Below are 21,426 nucleotides of genomic sequence, written 5' to 3'. Positions count from 1 at the left end.
CTACTTCTCTCCCACTTGGTGCTGCAGTCAGGCGGGAAGGAAGCCGTGTACTGAATCGCTCCTGTGTTCGGAACCTCACAGCATCGAGTGAAAGCCTGCAAACACGAGTGGCCTGCCCTTGGGAGACATTTTCATAGAATGTCATTATGGACTAATTATTAATGACTATGAGGGAACCTAGAAATGTGCCAATACTCCTTTTGCTATAACACCGAGAATCAAGTTTCCTATAAAAAAGTGCGTGCCTGCTTTTTCTTGTACATGACATGGAGCAGGCATCGTTTCTACACCTCAGCAAATCCCCTTGCTTGTTTCTAAATCTGGATTAGCTTCCAACATTTTATCACTTTTACTTCCAATGTGACAAAGTATCTCCTAGGGTCCCTTAAGTGATATTTTTGCCAGTGTCACTCTGGGACCTGGGAAGTCTTCATGCTCTTCATCACTTTCCTCATTATGCCCATAAGTCCTCTGGCTGCACAGCGACCCTCTGGAATGACAGTGGCATCACCATGCCCACCTCAGCTGACTTCAACTCCATTTGCTTGCTCTTCAGATTCTGCTTCTGGCCTTATCACTTTTCATTTCTTGACTGTACTTACATCTTTGTTCATCAATTCTCTCAATTATCTGCTTTTGTAAAGTGCCACGTAGGTTCATTGCTGGGCGACACGGAGGCACCACGATTACACACGTTGCTGTCTGTGCAGTGGACCAATCACCTAGAGCCTTGGAAATCATTATGCATCTTATGTGCAATTCATGTAGTGATTTGCGGACTGAAAGGCTAATAGAAAAGTTTCTATGTTCTGCAAACAGTTAACAATACTTTGACAACTGAAACTTGAACAGTGTTGTTGAGAAACTGCTGTTACTTAACTGCACCTAATAACTGAAACCCCACTGTTGGAACTGAGCCAACCAAGGACAGCCTGTGCTGGGTACTGGGAACTGCTAGGCTGCTACCTTGCAATGCAGGAAATGGTGTTTGAAAGAACAGGAGGAATAGTGCCTGCACCGACTACACCTTGAGGGCTGGAATGCACGTAGCAGCAATAAGTTACTTCCGGCCTCACCTCTGAAATGCTGCTGGCCTGGGCTCTCCTTTCATAAAACCCTCAGGATCTTCCAAAATAGAATTCAAGTCTCTACTTCTAAGGCTCCTGATTTGAAACACGATGCTTTGCCCCATTTGCTAATATTGTACAGTCAAAAACAGGTCAGGAAATATTTTTGTCTTCTGAAACTATGACTTTTGCTCAGAATTTCATGTGAAATTCATTTACAAAAGCTAAATTAATTCTTTTTGTACTACATAAAAAAGGGAAGTGCAAATGCAGAATGGAGTTCAGGGGAATCCCGAGGTTGTAGAATGAAGGGAACAGAAGAAACCTCTTTTCAAAACCCAAACTGTAATTCAGACGCAGAGAGATGACTGGAGACCACATCTACAGAGTGAGAGTAAATGATGTGAGAAGGTTTGATCAGAAAACAAACACTCAGTTATAAAGTGAAAAATGAGAGCTAAAATAAGTATTCAATAAAACTATTTGAAAAAAGAGCCAAAGAAATCTTCCCCAGAGTAGAACTTCAATACAACACAAACTTAGAAGACCATCAGATTTCAACATCTGACTAACAGAAATTGCAGAATGAGAACAAAGGAAATAGAAGCCAGCCGATACAAAATGCATTAGCACTGAAGACCTCACATTCTTCTAAACACCCTGGTCAAAGAATAAAAACAGGCACCCATCAAGGCATGGCCTCAGGGCACTTCAGGTGATGGAGAAGACAGGCTTCCAGGACAGGAATGAGACCTGGAAAGGCACAAGCTTCTTTCTCAGTGGCAACACCGGAGGCCACAGACAAAGAACACGCCTGCACATTCTTGGCGACCCGCACCCGCCAAATCAAAGGCAATTCAAAAAGTGCACAGAGATGAGACATTCGCCTCCCATGTTCCCTTTCTTAGGAAGATACTAGAAAATGGTACAGAGCAAAAGGAGGCATAGGCTAAGACAGAGGAAAGTATGGGATCCAGAGAATATGGATCCAACCTACACGGTCTAGAAAAAAGAAAAGGTGACAGCTGTATGACAGACCTAGGTTACAGCAGGAATGCTATATGGATGAAATGATGAAACGTCTAGAAAATGATACAGAAGGAAAAGTAGGCTCACAGAAAAATATAAGGTAACAACCCAAGAAAAAACAAAAACTGTACCACAAAGGAAATATTATCATAGTTCATCTAGCTCTCCAGTGATTGCTATTTAAAGGATATTAATGAGCCCGGCTGGTGTAGCTCAGTGGTTGAGCGTTGACCCATGCACCAAGAGGTCGCCAGTTCGATTCCCGGTCAGGTCAGGATACATGCCCAGGTTGTAGGCCAAATCCCCAGTTGGGGGGCATGCAGGAGGTGGCCGACAGATGTTCTCTCTCATCGATGTATCTCTCCCTCTCCCTTCCTCTCTCTAAAAGCAATAAAGAAGCCCTGGCCAGTTTGGCTCAGCGGTTAGAGCGTTGGCCTGCGGTCCTGAGAGACCCGGGTTCAGTTCCCGCTAAGGGCACGTACCTCGGTTGCAGTTTGTCCCCGGCCCTGGTTGGTCGTGCGGGTGGCAGCCACTCGATGTGTCCCTTTCACATCGATGTTTCTCTCTCTCTCTCTCTCTTCCTCTCTCTCCCTCCCACTCTATCTGTACAAAGAATGGAAGAATGTCCTCGGGTGAGGATAAAAAAAAATAAAATAAAATAAAAGCAATAAAGAAAACATTTTTAAAAAAGGATATTAATGATATAAATAGATAACTGATTTATCTCAAATCATGATATAACTATTTGGCAAAGGTGGGGAAGAGGAATTGGGTGGGTGTTAAATCTTCATCTATCATAAAAGGAAGACAATTTAGACTCAGTGTCTAAATTATTTCAATAAATACAAGTATTATTTAATATGTAAAAGTAACTTCTAAATCTTTTAGTCTTAACTGACTTTTCACCCAAGGGTATATGCTTCGAGAATTTTTTTGTTTATTGAAAAAATTTTTTTACAAAAAGAAACCAACATAACGGATCCAACTGTACTGTGAAATCCCAAGTCTTCATCCTTCTGGGAGATGCTGCTTAGCGTGTTCTGCTCTTCATTTTCTCTCTTGTCCGTTTTCCAGGTCTCTTCTACAGAAAAAGAAATACCACATGCGGTCACATAGCAGCTTGGCCTTCTGCCCCATGATCAGGATGCACAGGGAGAGAAAGGGAGCGTGTGGGTTGGGAGAGGGGGGCTGACCCAACCCCTCACCGGGTCCCCAGGCCCACTTACATTTGATCCTTTCTTCCCAGGCCTCTTGAGGCCCTTGCCGTGAGCTGTCTTGGCCCGGAAGCTGGATACATCATCGTAGCTGTCACGAGTGTTCCACTTGGAGCCTTTCTTCTTACCACCAAACCCAAACTTCTGGTTTTTATAGCGTCGTTTGGCATTGGGACTGGGGAAAAAAGCAGTTTTACAGGTAACCCTCAGCCATGCAAATTGTGATGAATCTTATGGCCCAACAATACCCCCAGTCTTCTGGCTGCAAGTGGACACTATTGCTCCTGGAATCGCATCTTGGCCCCACATTCCTACTCACAAAACTCCCAACAAGCTCACCTTTCACAGGGTAACCACCAGAGCAGGAAAGCAATAAGCAAGGACCAGAAGAGAGTCCACATAGATTGTGTGGCTCCCCACTTATCTTTGAAAAGCTTTCTATTTTAACTAAAACGTCCTCAATCATCCTCAGTTGTTTCTATTCCTCTTGGGGATATACACATGCAGTTAACATTCAAATGTAATAAATCTTAAAACTGATCACCCCACAGGAATCTCAGATTCGGCATTCCAAAATCACACGTCCTCTCCCTTCCCAGTCTGGTTTCACTTCCAGTACATGTGCCCTAAAGAGGCTGGTGGTACTGCCATCCACCCGGACACCAGACTAAAACCAAAGGTGAACCAAAACCTGGGAGTCAGCCTTGATTCTTCTTCTTTCACCCTCTATACCCAATTCAATGACTGAATCCTACTAACTGAGCTCTGACTATTCTTTGGATCTATTTTCTCCTCTTTATCCCCATGACTACTTTCAGGTCATTATTAGTGCTCATCTGACTTCAGTGGTCCCCGAATTAATTTCCCTGCCTCCCTCAAGTCTATCATTTACACAAGAATTACACTGTAACTTTTTAAAGCCTGAATATGACCTGCACATTATTTTGAGTAAAGCCCATCAGTGTCTCCCCACTGCCTAATGGATAAAACCCAGGCTTCTCAACAAGGCAGACCAACTCCACCTCTGTGACTCGGCCCGGTCCCCTCCAGCTACATCTCACCACTCCTTGCCACACACCGTACTCCCAGTGGTTGCAAATGCGGCTCTTCCGCACACACACACCTGCTGTTCTCACCTCTAAGCTTTTGCTCATTCATGTTCGTCTGTACTCCCCAAACCTGCATCTCTCCTATTCTCCTGGTTAATTCTTACTCACCCTTTAGACTAAGCTCAGGTGGGACCTTCCTCCAGGAAGCCATCCCAGACCCTGATCCCCAAACTGGGTCAGATATTTCTACAAAGTTGCCTCCATACTACTCCCCAAATGCCTCATCATAGCACTCACTACATTACACAGAAATGATCATCACCCTAGGCCTGGTGTCCAGGAATGCGTAAAGGTGAACTAAAAAAAAACGAAAGACCCAACATTATCCCTTTTAATCTTTATAATACTATGAGGCACATAATGATTTTCTTGTTTTCATGGCTACCCTCCCAATGAGGGCAGAGTCTGGATCTGAACCCCGACCTGCACTCTAACCATCACACTGTTTTACTAAACATTCATTCAAACCTGCCAAATCCCTAAATCACCTTACTTGAATCTTCAAAGACTGATAGGCTAAAAGGACCATCGCATAGCCTGGTAAGTCTTGGCCACACGGAGCAGCGGCACTCGGAACCCCGAGGCTGTTCCATACGGCAGGCCCTGCCATTCCCATGAACTGCTGCCCAGCACACACCACAGGACAAACAAAACCAAACACTTCATACCCCTTCTTCATCTGCTGGCCTTTAGTTCCTTTAGCTCCTTCCTTCGAGCCCCGTGCAACAGGCTTCTGATCTCCGTCAAGGAAATCCAGTTTATCAGAGAAGCCTAGGAGTGAAATGTATTTGTTCAGCGCCATTGCAATTTAAGAAAAGCTTAAACTTCAAAAGAAGATTGCTGCTTACTGAAATGATTTTAAGAAGCACGTCTTATTCCCCACTCCCGAACCTTAGGTCCAACAATTCCAAATCAATCAAGGCTCCAGAGCGCTAGGTGCTAGAATTAGCAGGGACCCTGCTCCCTATATCCTCAGGACAGAGAAATACTGACCTTTCTGATACTTCTTAATGGCATTCATCATGTGTGCTTTCTCCTGCTGCCTCTTCTGAAGAACCTCTGTTTGCACCTGGGACATGGACACAGGCTTGTTACTCCCATTCCAAACCATCACTACAAGTGTCTATATTCTACCAGTATCGACACTGTGATAATACCACCACCACTGAACATTTACTGTGTGCCAAAACTATGCGAAGGCTGGAAGGACATTCTCTGTTAGCTTCTCAATAACCCAGTGAGGCAGAAATTCTTAGCATCCCCGAAATGGAAGCACAGAAAGGTTAGGTCTTGCCCCAGCCACGCAGCAGGCAAGTGCAGAGCTGAGATTCTCCCGGAGCAGTCTGTGCTCCTCCCCCGTTGCACAATCCTGCCTACAAAACTGGAGCCAGTCATGCTTAGGTCCACCTCCAGTTCTCCCTGTTAACTGTATCTGGACCAATTAAATACCTAACCCACTGTTACCAAGCATGAAAGTGTTCACAGAAAAACAATCTCCCCCAAAATCAAGAAAAGAAACTTTAAGGACAAAAGGAGATGCTTTACTCCAAGGCTGGTTTCTCAATCTCAACACTACTGACAGTTCGAACAAGATAACTCTCTGTTGTGGGGTGCATGGCCTGCCCTGGGCATTATGGGATGTTTAGCAGCCTCCCTATCCTCTACCCACCAGATGCAGTTGCACACTCTCACCAAGATGAGGCAACCAAAAATGTCTCCAATATTGCCCCCAAGTCCCTGGAAAGCAAAATCATCCCCAGTCCAGAAGCAGTGCCCTGAGATTTCCTCAAATTAGAAAGAGTGAGCTAATTAATTGGCCTGGCTGAATTTTTCTCTGCTTTTGATCATTTAAGTTATGTTAAACCAATTGCCTATGTTTTTTAGTTGATCTTAGCCATCAACTACCAGATCAATCCAATAACTCCACAGCTGCCCATCTACAGAGAACCGGATGCTAATTTAATCTTAACCCACTGAGGATCTATCGGTGAAATGATTCCAAATGAGGACAGCGGTTCAACACCCCAGATCATGTTTACGTGCGAAATATGGACAAAGTCTTAACAACCATGCTGAACCTCCTTACTTTAATTCCTGTCATCTTCTTAAGTGACCAAGAAACAAAGAAGACAAACCAAAAACAAGTTTCATGGTATGCCTGTTCTGGTTTTACATTAGAACTCACAGGTGCCATTTTTCTCTCTCTGTGATTGAATGACAATCAATGATTCCTTCAAGGACTGTACAGTCTTCGAGGCCAGTGATCATCTGAGAAGCTTTTGGAGGAAGGGAAGAAAATGTACACTGATTCCCAGAGATACGGAAGCCTAGAAATCTGTTTTGAAAAATTTCCCCAGGTGATTCTGTGAGATGAGGTTTGGAAACCACTCCTCTGGACCCCCAACTCTTCACTGCACACTGGAGAGGTAAACGACTTCCTATAGTTACCACACTACTGGTAACACACTGGCATCATGGAGAGATTGTGCTCACGAACACTAGCACACACACCCACTATGAGATAAGAAACTCATGATCAAATACATATGGGTCATGGAACCAAATCGGACCACGGCAATCTGGCCTGACAAACACACCCGGCCTCATTCTTTCCCCACTGCCACTTCTCACCTTCTTTCCATATTTCCTAAGCGCTCGGAGCTGCTTAGCCTTTTCCGACTTCTCCATGGCGGCCTGTTTAGCCTGCAGCTTCTGTCGAATCTAAAACACAAAATGTTGTCAGCTTAGGTCATTTGAATCTGGGATGACTGCTATTTTGGGTGCACTTGAGCAGAAAACAGATATTCTCTGTTCTGTAAACTGTTGTAACCCAGGAGAATCAACCTCACTTGGACACCAAGTAATTTTGAATATTAGGAGCTTTATTACCTGCACAGGGACTGCAGCCAACCTACACAGAGAACTGCAGCCCCAAGCTCAGGGGGAGGGTTGCTTATATAGGACAGGGGTTACTCAAGAGTTTAGCAGAGCAAGCAAGCTACGTGTACAGAAGTGAATATCAGCAGTTAGTAGCTGCGCAAGTTGTTTATTTTATATTTCTTAACATTTATTAGACCCCAGCCTTGAATGTCTCATTCTCCTGATTAAGTTCACATTGCCCCTGTCTAGCATCTCCTGATTAGTTAAGCTCATGGTCAATACCCTTGTGGTCATGGCTGATGCTTACCTTCCTCTTCAAGAATTTTTGCAAAAACAACTCAGGTTCAAGGAACCCAGGAGAGGTTCCTTCTTCTAGCAGATGGAGAATTACTGGGTTATAACATAAACTATGGAGCTTAAAGGAACCTTATAAATCATCTGTTCTGAGACTCAGGTTTTACACATGAGGACAACACAGCCCAAAGACGGAGCACTTTGTCCAAGATACTAAACATATCAGAGGTGGAGCTAGAACTTGAAAGCAACCTTCCCACGCCTAGTACACCATTTGTTCCATTATACAAAGCTGCCTGCTTGCAGTTTTGCCAAGAGAAACTAACTTCTGCCCATTCTTACTGTCTGCAGACTGAAGTTAAACCAGCATGCAGCCCTAGTTCCCTTCTCCAATATACCAGATACACATTAAGAACTCCAGCAGATATCAGGCACCTCGCCTTTTCCATTAAACATACGCGTTTCGGTTAAAGGGTGAGCAGTTGTCAGTGTGAATGTACAAAGCTGTGTGTGGGCTCATCTCTAAATTAGCTTCCCTAAGTACCACCAAGACAAGAGCTCTCTAAAATCCAGCTTGAGACCCAAGGGAACTATTTCAATACATCTTGGATTAGATTTTGGTAATTGTCTTCCTCCCAAAGTTAAATAAGTTCTACCTAACTCTAAATTATACTACATCTGGGCCATCTACGAATCCCTCATTTTACAGAAAGGAAAACCAAAGCCCAGAGAAAATGAATTGCGTACAAGCTGTAGCACTACCCTCTGGCAATAACAGGACAAGATTTGTATTTTTTTCTACACACTGTGTCATAATCATGCCAGCTAGGAAATGCAAAAGGCCACCTTCAGCTTGGGGACCACACTTCTTCCAATACATTTCCTCCCCTTAATTGTTCAAATTAGGAAAGTCATCCTTATATTTACCTAACTGGTGGTGACTGGCATGAGTCTGAAGTAGACAACAGAGATAATAATTGTCCTCTGACAACCAGTTCCCTATTATTAAGCTTAGTCATTTTTTAAAAAACATTATAGATTAGCCATATAAATATACTCAAAAGTATAAAGCCTCAGCTTTCCCGAAAAAAAAAAAAAAATCTTACCTTCTGCATCTGCTGATCAGACTTGGCCATCTCAGCGAAATAATCAGTGGGCCGCTTGGTAGGGACTTTGAGCTGATGGAGGCGTGGTAAAACTGCAAGCACTGCGGCCTGGGCCTGGCGGTAGCTGAAGGTACAGGACGAAGTGTCAATAAGCTAAGCAGCAGGGCCTTGCATTCCTTCTCACTACCTCTCATGAGTTAGCCAAGGTCAGGACTCCCAACATCTGAACCCAGAAGACACACACACACAAATACTGTACTAAAACTTGGTATCTGGAAGAAATTTAACTGTACGCGCTTTTAAAATGGGAGGCGAGGAGTACTGCTGAAAATAAATTAGTAGTTTAAGAATATGACCACTCTAAAAGCACCTATCAATTTACAAACTAGTGCCAATTATGAATTCGTGTGTAGTTGCTACGACAGTCTATGTAAGTACCTTCCATAAGAAAACTTTTGTTCTAATAATTGAATGTGTACACACGCACAAATAAACTTGAGCTCTTTTTAGTCAAAAGAAGACTTCCTCCCTGCTCCCAGACTTACTTTAACTTCTTAGCAGTACAGGCTCACTATCTCCCCCCTCCCCACCCTTGAAGCACAGGGGCCCACATTTGAAAACAAACATACAAGTTCATCTCCCGCTGGAAATCATCTTCTGGATCAACAGCCTTCTGATCCTTGTTCTGAGGTGAAGACTGAGGTCCACTGATTTCTGGCACAGGACTGAGGGTGACATCAAGCCTTTCCACCCACTCCAGATCCCGCTTGAATTCTGCCAAACACTGCTTCAGGCCATTCTAAGAAATTCAGACACTAAGCTCCTAAGCAGGGAACCCTTCCTATGTCTCTCCCAAGCCCAGGGTGCTGGGCCAACCGACAAGGTAGTAACCCCCATTCCCCAGGGGGAACGGACGCGCTCGACAACGCGCAGGTTGCGTCCTTCCTGGGAAAAGCACTCAGCCACCCAAGCACAACGGTTTCTTGTGCTCCTCTCCCGTCCGAGGGCCCCCGACCCAGCGCCCAAGCTCACCACGTCGTTCACGGCTTTTTTCGGGCCTGCTAGCACGACATTGAGGCCTGGCTTCAGGAGCCCTCGGGAAAACGCATCCTGCAACTGCGGGGCACGCTCGGCGTCAGTACCAGGGGAGTCAGGCCGTCCCCCGCGCCCAGCCGCGCGGGCTCTGCGACACCTACCTCTCGGTCGGTGACCAGCGAGTCTTCAGAATCCGAATCCGAGCCTGAGGGCAGGGGAGTGTCCATCTCGCAGCGCGCCCGTCCGACAGCTGCCAGGGAAGCGGGGTGTGCCCGGGCCCGCGCGGCTGGAGAAGGGCGCCTCTCGCCGCTGCGCCTGCCTTCGGCCCCTACCCACACCCCGCGGCTCCACGTGTACCGAGCCGCTCCAGGGCCTACCACCCACTGCTGCTGCTGAGCTCCTTGCTCGGACTTCCGCTTCCGGCCGCTGCCCCACACTTCCGCTTTCCCGTTGCTATAGGAACCGCTCCGGCGTCTGAAAGTGCCCGAGTTGCTTGGGATCGGTAGGAATCCTACCTCTGGATACTCGTGTGGTTGTGGTCTGGTGACTCGGAGAGGAGAAGCAAAAGGTGGGAGGGGACACCCGGGGTTGTCCGGGGGAGCAGGAAGCCGAGAGCGTGCAAAGGAGCGGGGAGAAGCAGGAGCGGCGGCGGGGTGAGGGTGAGGGGCGCTGAGGGGATGAGACTGAGCAGGACTCCGGGGCGGGGGCGGGGGCGTGTCCCGGGCGGGGCGGGGCGGGGGGGGGGGGGCGGGGCGGGGCGGGGCGGGGCGTTGCGCTTCTCCACCTCACCTGCTGCACTCGGTCTTCACAGAACTGATTGGCCAGGGACCATGTCGACCGTGGTAGCACAGTCCCTGCGTGCTTTTGGTCTTCGCTCCCATGTGGCCAACAATATCTTCTTCTTCGATGAGCAGATCATTATATTTCCTTCAGGAAATTACTGTGTGAAGTACAATATGGATCAGAAATGGCAAAAGTTCATTCCAGGTAAAACCGTTTCCATCCTGACACATTAACTTTATGTGGCAATATAACCTCAGAATTCCAACATGACAATTGAAAGGAAAGTTTTTTTGGTCAACTTGAATAAACGTATAGTTGTCTAAATGTAGAAAAAAATGTATGTCTACTTGCATTACATGCAAAATACTGTTAACTTAAAATTACTTTTTTCACTGTGCTTTAATGGAAAATATTATTTTAAAGATCTTCTTTTCATACTTCTTCTATTTCATTTTCTTTGTCATCAACAGGGCCACTTTTTGAGCTGTCTAAACAGTTTTCCAGAGCACACCACCCTCCTTCCAGTATCTTTTGAATTCATGTATGGTGAAGACCCTGGAGATTTTATCCCAAGTCACAAATATAACCATTTGTATAATGTTACATTTGTTTTTTTGTTCACATTGGTCCTGTTGATGATATACATAATTTTCACAACTTAATCACTTATTCCTTTTTTCCACTCTTTCTTGTATGTGGTTTTACCATATATGTGTAACCCCATGTAAGATATAGTTTGTTTTTGCTATTTACTAACTTTATATAAATGGAATCATAGTATATGTATTCTATGACTTGCTTCTTTTGTTCGACACCATGCTTTTGAGATCATGCATCTTCATAGATATTACATGCATCTTGAGTTCATTTTATGCTAAATAGTGTTCCATGCTATGACTCTAATGTCTCAAGTACATCTATTCATTCCGGTGTCAATGGACATTTGGGGAACAACAGTTTTTGCTATTACAAATCACACCAGTATAACATTTCTTGCATTCATGTATTCTTGTCCACTTTTGCAGAGATTCTCCAGGGTACACAACCAGGACAAAAATTACTGGGTAATATGGTAGTACCAATTTACATTCCCATCAGGAGTACATGAGACTTGCCATTCCTCCACAACCTCACCAACTCTTACCAAGTTGGTATCATCCAACTTCCTAATTTTTGCTAATCTAGTGATTGAGAAAAGGGTATCTTATTGGCATTAGTGTGCATTTCTCTATTACTAATAAGGATGAATTTTTTTTCACGTGTTTATGGCTATTCCTGTTAGTCTTCTGTGAAATGCCATATTTATGTCTTTTACCCATTTTTCTATAGGATTTTGGGGGTAATTTTCCTATTGACTTGTCGGTACGCTATCTATATTCTGTATGCCAGTCCTTTATCATATATATGTATATACACACACACACACACACACACACACATATATATACACACATATATATATAATTTCTCTCATTTGGGGGCTTGTGTTTTTCCTTTATTTATGGTATCCTGATAGAAATTCTTAGTTTTAATGAAGTTCACTAACCTTTTCCTCTTGTGTCTTGTTCAGGAATTGTTCCCTAACCCAAGATTATTAATATATGATCCTATATTATTTTTTTTATGTTTTGTACTTTCGTCTCTCACATTTGAGGCCCTGAGTTAGGAAGGTGCTTATTGTGTTAGGGGAACAGAGAGAGGCTAATGTGGCTGGAGTGGAGAAATGGAGGGGCAGGGAGCGAGAGGTGAGGCAGAGAACTAATGGGAGCAACATCACACAGGGCTTTGTAGGTCTCTTCCTCTGAGTGAAATGAGAAGTCATGGGGGATTCTAAGCAGAGAGAGTAGCATGATCTGATTTATGTTTCAACAGATTCCTTCTGGCCACTATAGAGAATAGATTTCAGGAGGAGCAAGGGAGGAAGTAGGAGACCAGTTGATAAACTATTGCTATAACCCAGGTGAGACAAAACGATGCCAAGGAGCAGACTGTAGGTAATAGCAATGGTGAGAAGAGATCAAATCTTGGATATATTTTGAAAGCGGAGGTGACAGATTTTGTCAGAGACCTGAGGTAAGGTGGAAGAGAAAAAGAAAAAGCAAGGTTTTTGACCTGATTAACCAGAAGGATGGAGTTGCTGTTAACTGAGATAGAGGACTTACCCACAAAGCACGGTAGGCACGGGGTCTAGGGCCCATGATATATTTAGGGACCCAAGAACGTGTTTTAATTTTAACTTATTTTAAAACCAAGAAAAATTAATATAATAATAATGAATAGCCCTGGCCGGTTTGACTCAGCGGTTAGAGCATTGGCCTGCGGTCCTGAGAGACCCGGGTTCGGTTCCCGCTAAGGGCATGTACCTTGGTTGCAGTTTGTCCCCAGCTCTGGTCAGTCGTGCGGGTGGCAGCCACTCGATGTGTTCCTTTCACATCGATGTTTCTCTCTCTCTCTCTGTTCCTCTCTCTCCCTCCCACTCTACCTGAACAAAAAATGGAAAAATGTCCTTGGGTGAGGATAAAAAATAATAATAATAATAATAATAATAATAATAATGAATATACCATAATGAATCCAGCCTGGATATCTTTCTCTTTATATCAATACAATCACAAAATATACTTTTTAACATTCTTTAATGAAGGAAGGGGCTTCTGAAAGCAATAGTACCTAGGGCCCATGAAAATCATGATGTGGCCCTGGTTGCATTTCCGAGATAAAGTATTTGTACTTTGATCTTTGCCTCAGGTGCTGCTATATAGAGGACCATAGCTTTCATTCTCATGCTCATTACTTCATGGTTGCAAGATGACTGCTGTATCTCCAGATATCATCTATATTCCAGGGAAAGGGGGACAGAATGCATCCACCCCTGGTTTTCAAGAAAGAACAAATGTTACCCGAAAGCCAGCCCAGCAAACTTCTGCATCTCTTTCATGGCCAGAATGTCACACAGATCACTTACCTGTGAGGGGGCCTGAGGAATCCAGTAGTTAGCATCCCAGCCTTGGAAGCAGAGGGAGAGTATTGAGTGCTGCCCACTCAGGACATAAAGGCTCATGTGATCTGACCCTATTCCACCCCTCTAGACCAATCTGTGACCACCCCTGGCTCACATGCAATGCTCCAGTAATATTCCACTTTCTCACATCCATACCTTTGCTCTTCCTGCCACCTGCTCCACTCCCCTCCCTGCCCCACATTGTCCTCCTTCGGGAATCAATCCCAGACTTCTCCTTTCACCTTGGCCTCAGGGAGGCGCCCATTCTAGTCATTTTCCTAATACCCCAGACATAGTTGTACCAAGGAGCTTCATGGGTTGACAGTTACTTATTTCTGCACTTTTCTCCTATTGTGTCAGCAGTATCTACCACTGTGTCTGGTTCACGTTGAATCTTGTTGATCTACCCTTATTATTCCCTTTTACTTGTTTGCAGGCTCAGACAAGAGTCAAGCCATGTTAGCCTTGTCCATCAGTCCCAATCGGCGATACCTCGCTATGTCCGAGATGGTGCAAGAAAAACCTGTCATCACCATTTATGAACTGTCATCCATCCCTTGCCGGAAGCGCAAAATCCTTAATAATTTTGACTTTCCAGTTCAGAAATTTACTAGCATGGCTTTTTCTCCAGACTCCAAATACTTGTTGACTCAAACATCACCTCCAGAGTCCAACCTTGTCTATTGGCTGTGGGAAAAACAGAAAGTAATGGCCATTATTAAAATCGACTCTCAGAACAACACTGTCTACCAGGTACCTCCCAGCATAACAAGTATCGTGCGAATTATAAAAAATAGTACAAGCTGTCTTTTATTGAATGCTTTCTATGTACTAGGAGCAGTGCTAATCTCTCAATATGCACTTTAAAATTTAGTCTCACACAATCATATGTTATGTATAATTATTATCCCTAACATACTGACAAGTGAACTGAGGCCCCAGGAGGTTAAGTTACTCACCTAAGGTCCCAGAGGTAGTGAATGGCAGGCCAGGAGTCATGACTCCAGTGCCTGTCTCCTTTACTCTGGCCTAGAACTGCTTTCTGGTCTCAGGTCAGACTCAGAGGTGAATTGATCAAACTTGCTCTCTCTCTTTGGTTCTGGCCTCTTTCCAGCAGCATTATGAGGCAGTGGGAAGATTTCAGGGATGTGGTATGAAGTGGTAGATGTTGAAGAACTGTCAATGATATTGCAGTTATGTGGGGAACAGAGTTTTCTATTGTGGTGTGAAGGCAAAATAAAGAGCACCTGTTAGGAAGCTGGTTCACTGTTAGGCAGTGGGTCCCAAGGAGTTTTCTCTCGATGCAGTCAACCCAGTCTAGGTTTTCAGGAACTCAGTTCTATTCAGCGTCTCAGGCATGGACTCCATTATTCTCACAAGAGGCTGGTGTATAAACCAGCACGTCAGGACGAGAACACTCACATCGTTTATACAGTGTATTTTGTCCCTAGGAGTAGAGAACTTGGAAGGTGAAATTAGCCATCAGAAGGCTGCATGGTGATCACAGAATCAGGTAGAGCTGGAAGATCATTTCCTCCAGGCCACGCTGAGGCCTTGCAGCATCCCCACTCAGAGCAGGGAGCACCTTCACTCCGGTAGACTCAACGCACACTTGTTAGATGCCCACTGTGAACCCAGCACTGGGAATACAGAGATGAAAGAGCCACAGCCCCTCAAGTTGCTCACCATCTAGTGAGGTGATGGGTTGACTGCCTGTTACTCTGCGTTGGGATGAGGGTACAGACAAAGGAAGCTCCATTGGTAGGAGACCACATAGCAGTCCCTGACATTTGTTCCTTCCCCTGGACAGGGAACATACCTGCCAGACACTCATGTTGCTGTGTTTCCAGCTGAGCCTTCATTCCTTTTTGTTGACACAGTATTTAGCCATTGTCAAGACCTACCCAGTTTGCTTTTTGGCCTTTGTAAAATGACTTGTGTAGGTTTCCTAGTTTAAAACTACTGGCCCCACAAATATCATGGATGTAGATCTGTGCTCTTATCAAATATAGTATCAAAACTTTATGATTTGGTGGTTTCAAGGATACTCTGAGCTACCTGAAATAAATATCAATGAGTAAAATGGGAAATAATTCCATCAAGATTAATTTTATAAATCTTTTTCTTTTATGCTTTCACATTTTACAGGTGAGCTTCAGTCCTCAGGATAACACACAGGTTTGTGTCACTGGAAATGGGATGTTTAAGCTTCTCCGTTTTGCTGAGGGAACCCTGAAGCAAACCAACTTTCAGAGGGGAGAACCCCAGAACTACCTAGCTCATACCTGGGTGTCTGATGACAAGATTGTCGTTGGCACTGATACAGGCAGGCTCATCCTCTTTGAATCTGGAGATCAACGCTGGGAGACAAGTATAATGGTCAAGGAGTCCTCCGGTGATTTGAAGAATCTGGAGAGGGTCCAGGAATCAGAAAGGTAATGGCACCCCTCTGAGCTGGTGCTCTTATGAAAACATGCTCATTGTAGCCCTGTCTGGAGCGGCTCAGTTGGTTGAGCATCATTCCATGTACCGAAAAATCACTAGTTTGATTCCTGGTGAAGGCACATATCCAGGTTGTAGGTTCACTTCCCAGTCGGGGTGCATACAGAAGGCAACCAGTCGATGATTCTCTCTCACATCGATATCTCTCTCTCTCTCAAATCAATCTATACATCTATATATAGATATATAGATATTCATTGTATTAATACCATGCCATCAAAACAAGCATTCTTTAAAAATCACTCATAACCGCTCTACCTTAAAAACCAATTCTTCATTTTCTCGTTGCCTTCCCAGTGTTCATCTGTATTCAAGCACAAATTTGACAATTATGACCATAGCCTAGATACAGTTCTTTTTATTTTTATACCTAACCTCACTTTATAAGCATTTTAGTATGATTAGTCTTCAGAATTACAGCTTTTTCAAAAATATATTTTTGAATGGCTGCCTAATTTACTGAATCAATTGAATAAATGTCCACTGAGCGCTTGCAGTGTGCAAGGCACGTTGCTAGGTCCTGGGGACACAGCTCCTCCAGGACCTCACGATTCGGTAGGAGGCAGCAGACCAACAAAGAAGAGCAAGGAAATGTCATCAGTAAATCTGACAGAAGCATATGACTGAAGTGGGGGCTCAGGAGGGAGCTGTCAGTTTTGCCTCCACTACAACCAATAGTCTCTCACCCACATCTACTGTACCATTGTACGTACTAGGCACTGCCTTGAGCACTTTATGTACATTCTCATTTGAGTCTTACCCTATGTAGTACATATTATTATCATGCCCATTTTATAGACAAGGAAACTGACACTCAAAGAGGTTTACTGGCTCACCAAAATCACAGCATTGTTCAGTGGCAGGGTCAGGATTCCAACCGAGATCTGTCTGACTGCAGACCCTTAGCCTCAACCACAGGCACACTGTAAATCCTTCTTCCTCATTAACTTTTGGTTTATCATTTTCACCATCCCCCATACTAATGACATCTCCTTTTCTGTTGTAATTTGGTTAAGAGCTTCCTAATAAGTCTCCATGCCTCCAGTTTGCTGTGCTCATACTCCTTCAGTGGGTCCAGGGCTCTAAGAATAAAGGCCAAACTCCTGAACTTGGTCCATGCATCTGCTACTCTTCCTTACGTCTAGAGCATTGGCTCTGGCCCTGCACGCCTCGTGCTCTTGCTTCTGGGCTTGGTAACATGTAGTTCTCCTGACACCGTTGCTCGTTCTTCAGATCTCAGCCTCTACTCATCTCTGGTAGGTGTACCTTCTCTGAACTGTCTTCAGAAAATAGTTTCTACCTGCCGACTGGGTGTTCCCATCCTGCTTGGTTGCCCCCTAATTGTCCTTATCATGTGCACCCTAGACTATAGCCTTCTGAAGGCAGGAAATGTATCAATCTTCTTTACTATTGTTTCACAGAGTGGTTAACACTGTGTAGTGCCAGGAAATACTAGTGTATGAATGATTGAATGAATGAATGAATGAACGAATGAGGGGGGTAGAGAGGGATGGAGAGAGGAAATGGACACCTTGAGTCGAATCTCATCTCTTCCACTCACTAATTGTATGGTTTTTAGAAAACTCAATCCCTTAAGCTACTTTTTTCTAAATACCAAAATGAGGATAATAATAATATAATAACACTAATGGCAGTAACAGTCGTGATCACACAGGGTTGTGAGACTACCAAATAAATGTGTAACCTCCCAGGCTTCCTTTGGAGTTTGTGTAGCATTCCCAGGGCAAAGGGTAGCATTTTGGTTATGGAAAAGGGGATCCCACTGGGTGGTCTCTCCCACACCCAAGGACAGCCCTTCTTTCTCCTCCCTGGCAGAATTCTTCTCCCTGGGATTGTCTCTGTAAACGTGACATGCTGTTTTCTTCTTCCAGCTTGATTGAATTTCCAACGCTCAGTTCCCCAGTGCCTTCCTTCGAACAAGTCCTGGCGAACAGCAACCACAGCCAGCTGAGCATGCCGCAGGTGTTCGCCGTGGCGGCCTGTTCCAAGGGCTTCGCCTGTTCTGCAGGGCCGGGGCGAGTCCTGCTGTTTGAGAAGATGGAAGACAAGGATTTTTATCATGAGAGCAGGGAAATCCGGGTAAGGAGGGGAGGAAGAAGCGAAACTGGGGTCTTGCTGATGTTCGTTCTCCAGAATCGGAGCACTGACAAAGACTGATGGGGAGAAGAGAGCTTGTCGTGCTGAGCAGAAACGGAAACTGGAACCATTTGTCCTCAGGACAGATGGACAGCATTGAGGTTTAGAATTGGGAAGCACTGGATTTGAATCCTGGGAGAGAACTTTGGAAAATTCTATTGTCTCTTTGAAGCTTAGGGTTCCTGTAAAAAAAATTGTATTATTATAATCCATATCGATATTGAATGTCCAGCAGACTACCCCGCACAGTAAGCATTCAGTGAATGTGTGTGGACGAAGTGATACACACTGTTTTGGAGAGAGAGGGTGTATCTGGTTGGGGAAGAACCAGGAAGGCTTCTGGGCGTTTGATGGTCATCTTTCAGGAAAGGCCTTAGAGTCTGGGTAACATTTAACAGAAAGAAACATCAGGAATTCTAGGTGGAAGGAACAAATAGACCCAAGGCACCACTGACTGGGAGCAGGTAGTGTATTCGGGGTACCTTCTGTCCCCCAGCAGAGAGGGACTAAAGATCTCAAAGGCCAACCTGAGGCCCGTATGTAATTCAGCAGACCACCTGGCTTTGAGTGGAGAGTTCTGTGCTCAGCGCCAGCGCTCTGCTTGGGAGAGACAGTGGGGCCATGGAGGGCCCTGGACACGAAGTGGCTGAAAACACAGTGGACGAGTCGGACTCAACTCTGCTGCTTGTTGGCTGAGACGTAAGATGAGCAGCTGAGTCTGGCAAAACTGTGCGTCTCCAGGTTCTGTGGGAGACAGCAGCGGGACAACACAGACAAGGCCCCCAGTCTGCTGGCTCCCCAGCTACTCTACACAGCGTGATAGACGTGACAGCAGAGGGAACTCGGTGCTGAGGGCACACTGGGAACGGAACGGCAGTGCCCCCCAGCCCAGGGCCGGTCAGGGCCGGCCTCCCAGAGCCTTCGTTGTCCTGTGGAGCAGGGGAGTTGATTGTGTGAAGAAGGGTGAATGAGCTGTGCAAGAAGGCAAAACCCCAGGCAGAGGGAGGGAAACACAAGAGCCCAGTGTCCTGGGCACCAGGGAGGCGATGTCGCCATCACTGCTACAGGCTGTAAAAAAGTAAAAAAGATGAGGACTGGCAGGGGCGTCCGGCTTTGGTGATAAGGAAATGTCCTATGTGTGTGAGGACAGTGTCAGTAAATGATGCAGTGGAAGGAAAATTCTTTTATCAAATTCTAAGGAGTTAAGAGCTGAGTGGGTGATAAGGAAGTGGAGATGGTGTATGCAGGCCAACCTTTCAAGAAGTTTGGTTGTTAATAGGAGAAAAGCAAGAGCAGGGAAAAGGAAATTGAATTGTATAGTGTCTACTTGGGAACTACAGGCCCTCGCACCCACCCCACGTGGAACAAGGGCTGTGTCCTTCCCCTCGGCCACCCTGAAGTACACACTGGTATGTTCAGTGCAGGTGGGCGCCTGCACTGGGGTATACAACATATTCCAAATGAATACGAGAGTGGGATTGGGTGGGAATTAGACTAACGCTTGTTTTCAGCAGAGATCGCAACTGGGCATGTACAGCTGGATCATTTTTACGTACGCCGTTGTCTTACTATTCAGCCGCTAATCACGTAACGGTGACTACAAAGCCCACAGAAACAGAGGCAACTCGAGCCCTCCTTCCCCACCTCTGAGGTGGGTCCTGGAGCCATGCTGGTCTGGGAGGCCACCAGGTCAAAGTATCTGAGAGAACTCTGACACCTGAGAACCCACTGACACTGCGGGCACGTCGCTGACAGCTGTCTTGCGTCCTGGGCAGGTTCCTGTGGACCCGCAGAGCAATGACCCGAGTCAGTCTGACAAACAGGACATCCTCTGCTTGTGCTTCAGCCCCTCGGAGGAAACCCTGATTGCCAGCACCAACAGGAACCAACTCTACAGCATCACCATGTCCCTGACGGAGATCAGCAAGGCGAGTCTTCCCCAGCAGTGTTTCTGTCCAGACTTTTTTCATCTGTGTTCCTAGCAGAAGTGGCCTGCAGTTTTTCCTTGATGCCTTTGTCTGCTTTTGGCACCAGGGTGATACTGGCTCACAGAACGAGGTGTAGAGATGAGGCTGGAGAGAATTGTTTTGTTGTTAAGATAAGAGTGATCTGAGTGTATTTAACAGCTAATAGGCTAATATATCAAATCATGTTGTATACCCCAAAAGAATACAACATTATGTCAATTATATCTCAATTTTTTTTTTTTTTTATCCTCACCCAAGGACATTTTTTTCATTTTTTGTTCAGGTAGAGTGGGAGGGAGAGAGAGGAACAGAGAGAGAGAGAGAAACATCGATGTGAAAGGAACACATCTAGTGGTTGCCACCCGCACAACTGACCAGGACCGGGGACAAACTGCAACCGAGGTACGCGCCCTTAGCGGGAACCGAACCCGGGTCTCTCAGGACTGCAGGCTGACGCTCTAACCGCTGAGCCAAACCGGCCAGGGCCTCAATTTTTTTTTTAAATGCTATACAGTAGAGCTTTTTTTAAATCTTTATCTGAGTATATTTTTCCATTGATTTTTTTTTTTTTTTGATAGAGAAAGAAAGAGAGAGAAACATTGATGTGAGAGAGACACATCAATTGGTTGCCTCCCGCCCGACCCTGAGTTGGGCAGGGTCGGGGATCAAACCCACAAGTACATCAAACCTGCAACTCTTTGGTCCATGGTGGATGCTCTAATCGCTAAGCCAAACCTGCCAGGGCCAATAGAGGGTTTTGAAAGTATCACACACCAAATGAGTTTTTGAAAGTTCAGGGAACTTGTTCTGTACCCGAGATATTTTTCTATTGATTTTTTTTTTTTTACATAGAATAGAAGGGTGGGAGGGAGGGAGAGAGAGAGAGACATTATTGTGAGAGAGACACATCAATTGGTTGCCTTCTGTAGGACCCCAACTGGGGCCGGGGATTGAACCTGCAACCCAGGTGCATGCCCTTGACCAGGAATTGAACCCAAGACTGTTTGGTCAGCAGGCCGATGCTCTATCCACTTAGCCAAACCAGCCTGGGCAGGAAATTAGTTCTTAAAAGTTACTATGTGACTTTGGGCAAATCTTCTGGATTAAACCTCTCTGAGCATCACTTTCACCTATTTTCAGTGAGAGGTTATGAGATGGCCTCTTTTTTCTTTTTTTTTCTAGGTGAATTATATATAAATTTTAGGGTCTAACATTATAATTCAATATTTAAATATACCTCATTGTGCTCACCCCCAAAAGTCATATAGTTTCCATCTATATC

At 45.1% G+C, this 21,426-nt stretch overlaps 2 protein-coding genes across 2 annotated transcripts in view; one reads left to right on the top strand and one right to left on the bottom strand.

Annotated features, from left to right (window-relative positions):
• Positions 1 to 3,021: 3,021 nt before the first annotated feature.
• On the bottom strand, positions 3,022 to 10,127 carry EBNA1BP2 (EBNA1 binding protein 2). Its single transcript, XM_036255719.1, has 9 exons — positions 9,896 to 10,127; positions 9,732 to 9,815; positions 9,329 to 9,498; positions 8,700 to 8,823; positions 7,051 to 7,140; positions 5,413 to 5,488; positions 5,088 to 5,190; positions 3,323 to 3,485; positions 3,022 to 3,177 (listed from the first exon to the last, which is right to left on the bottom strand). Exons 1-9 carry the CDS (start codon positions 9,959 to 9,961, stop codon positions 3,127 to 3,129), a joined length of 927 nt encoding a protein of 308 aa, XP_036111612.1. The 5' UTR covers positions 9,962 to 10,127; the 3' UTR covers positions 3,022 to 3,126.
• A 101-nt stretch (positions 10,128 to 10,228) lies between these two features.
• CFAP57 (cilia and flagella associated protein 57) overlaps positions 10,229 to 21,426 on the top strand; it is a 55,354-nt gene continuing 44,156 nt past the window's right edge. Inside the window, exons 1-6 of the mRNA XM_036255717.1 lie at positions 10,229 to 10,302; positions 10,546 to 10,721; positions 13,955 to 14,271; positions 15,667 to 15,953; positions 17,913 to 18,120; positions 19,953 to 20,105. Coding sequence (XP_036111610.1) covers positions 10,565 to 10,721; positions 13,955 to 14,271; positions 15,667 to 15,953; positions 17,913 to 18,120; positions 19,953 to 20,105 — 1,122 coding nt within the window. The 5' untranslated portion in view covers positions 10,229 to 10,302; positions 10,546 to 10,564. The remainder of the gene's footprint in view (positions 10,303 to 10,545; positions 10,722 to 13,954; positions 14,272 to 15,666; positions 15,954 to 17,912; positions 18,121 to 19,952; positions 20,106 to 21,426) is intronic.

Source organism: Molossus molossus, unplaced genomic scaffold (genome assembly GCF_014108415.1).
Source record: "Molossus molossus isolate mMolMol1 unplaced genomic scaffold, mMolMol1.p scaffold_m16_p_12, whole genome shotgun sequence".
In the NCBI taxonomy this organism is placed as follows: Eukaryota; Metazoa; Chordata; class Mammalia; order Chiroptera; family Molossidae; genus Molossus; species Molossus molossus.
The sequence above is the reverse complement of the archived record's forward strand: the minus strand, read 5'-3'. Positions and strand labels throughout refer to the sequence as shown.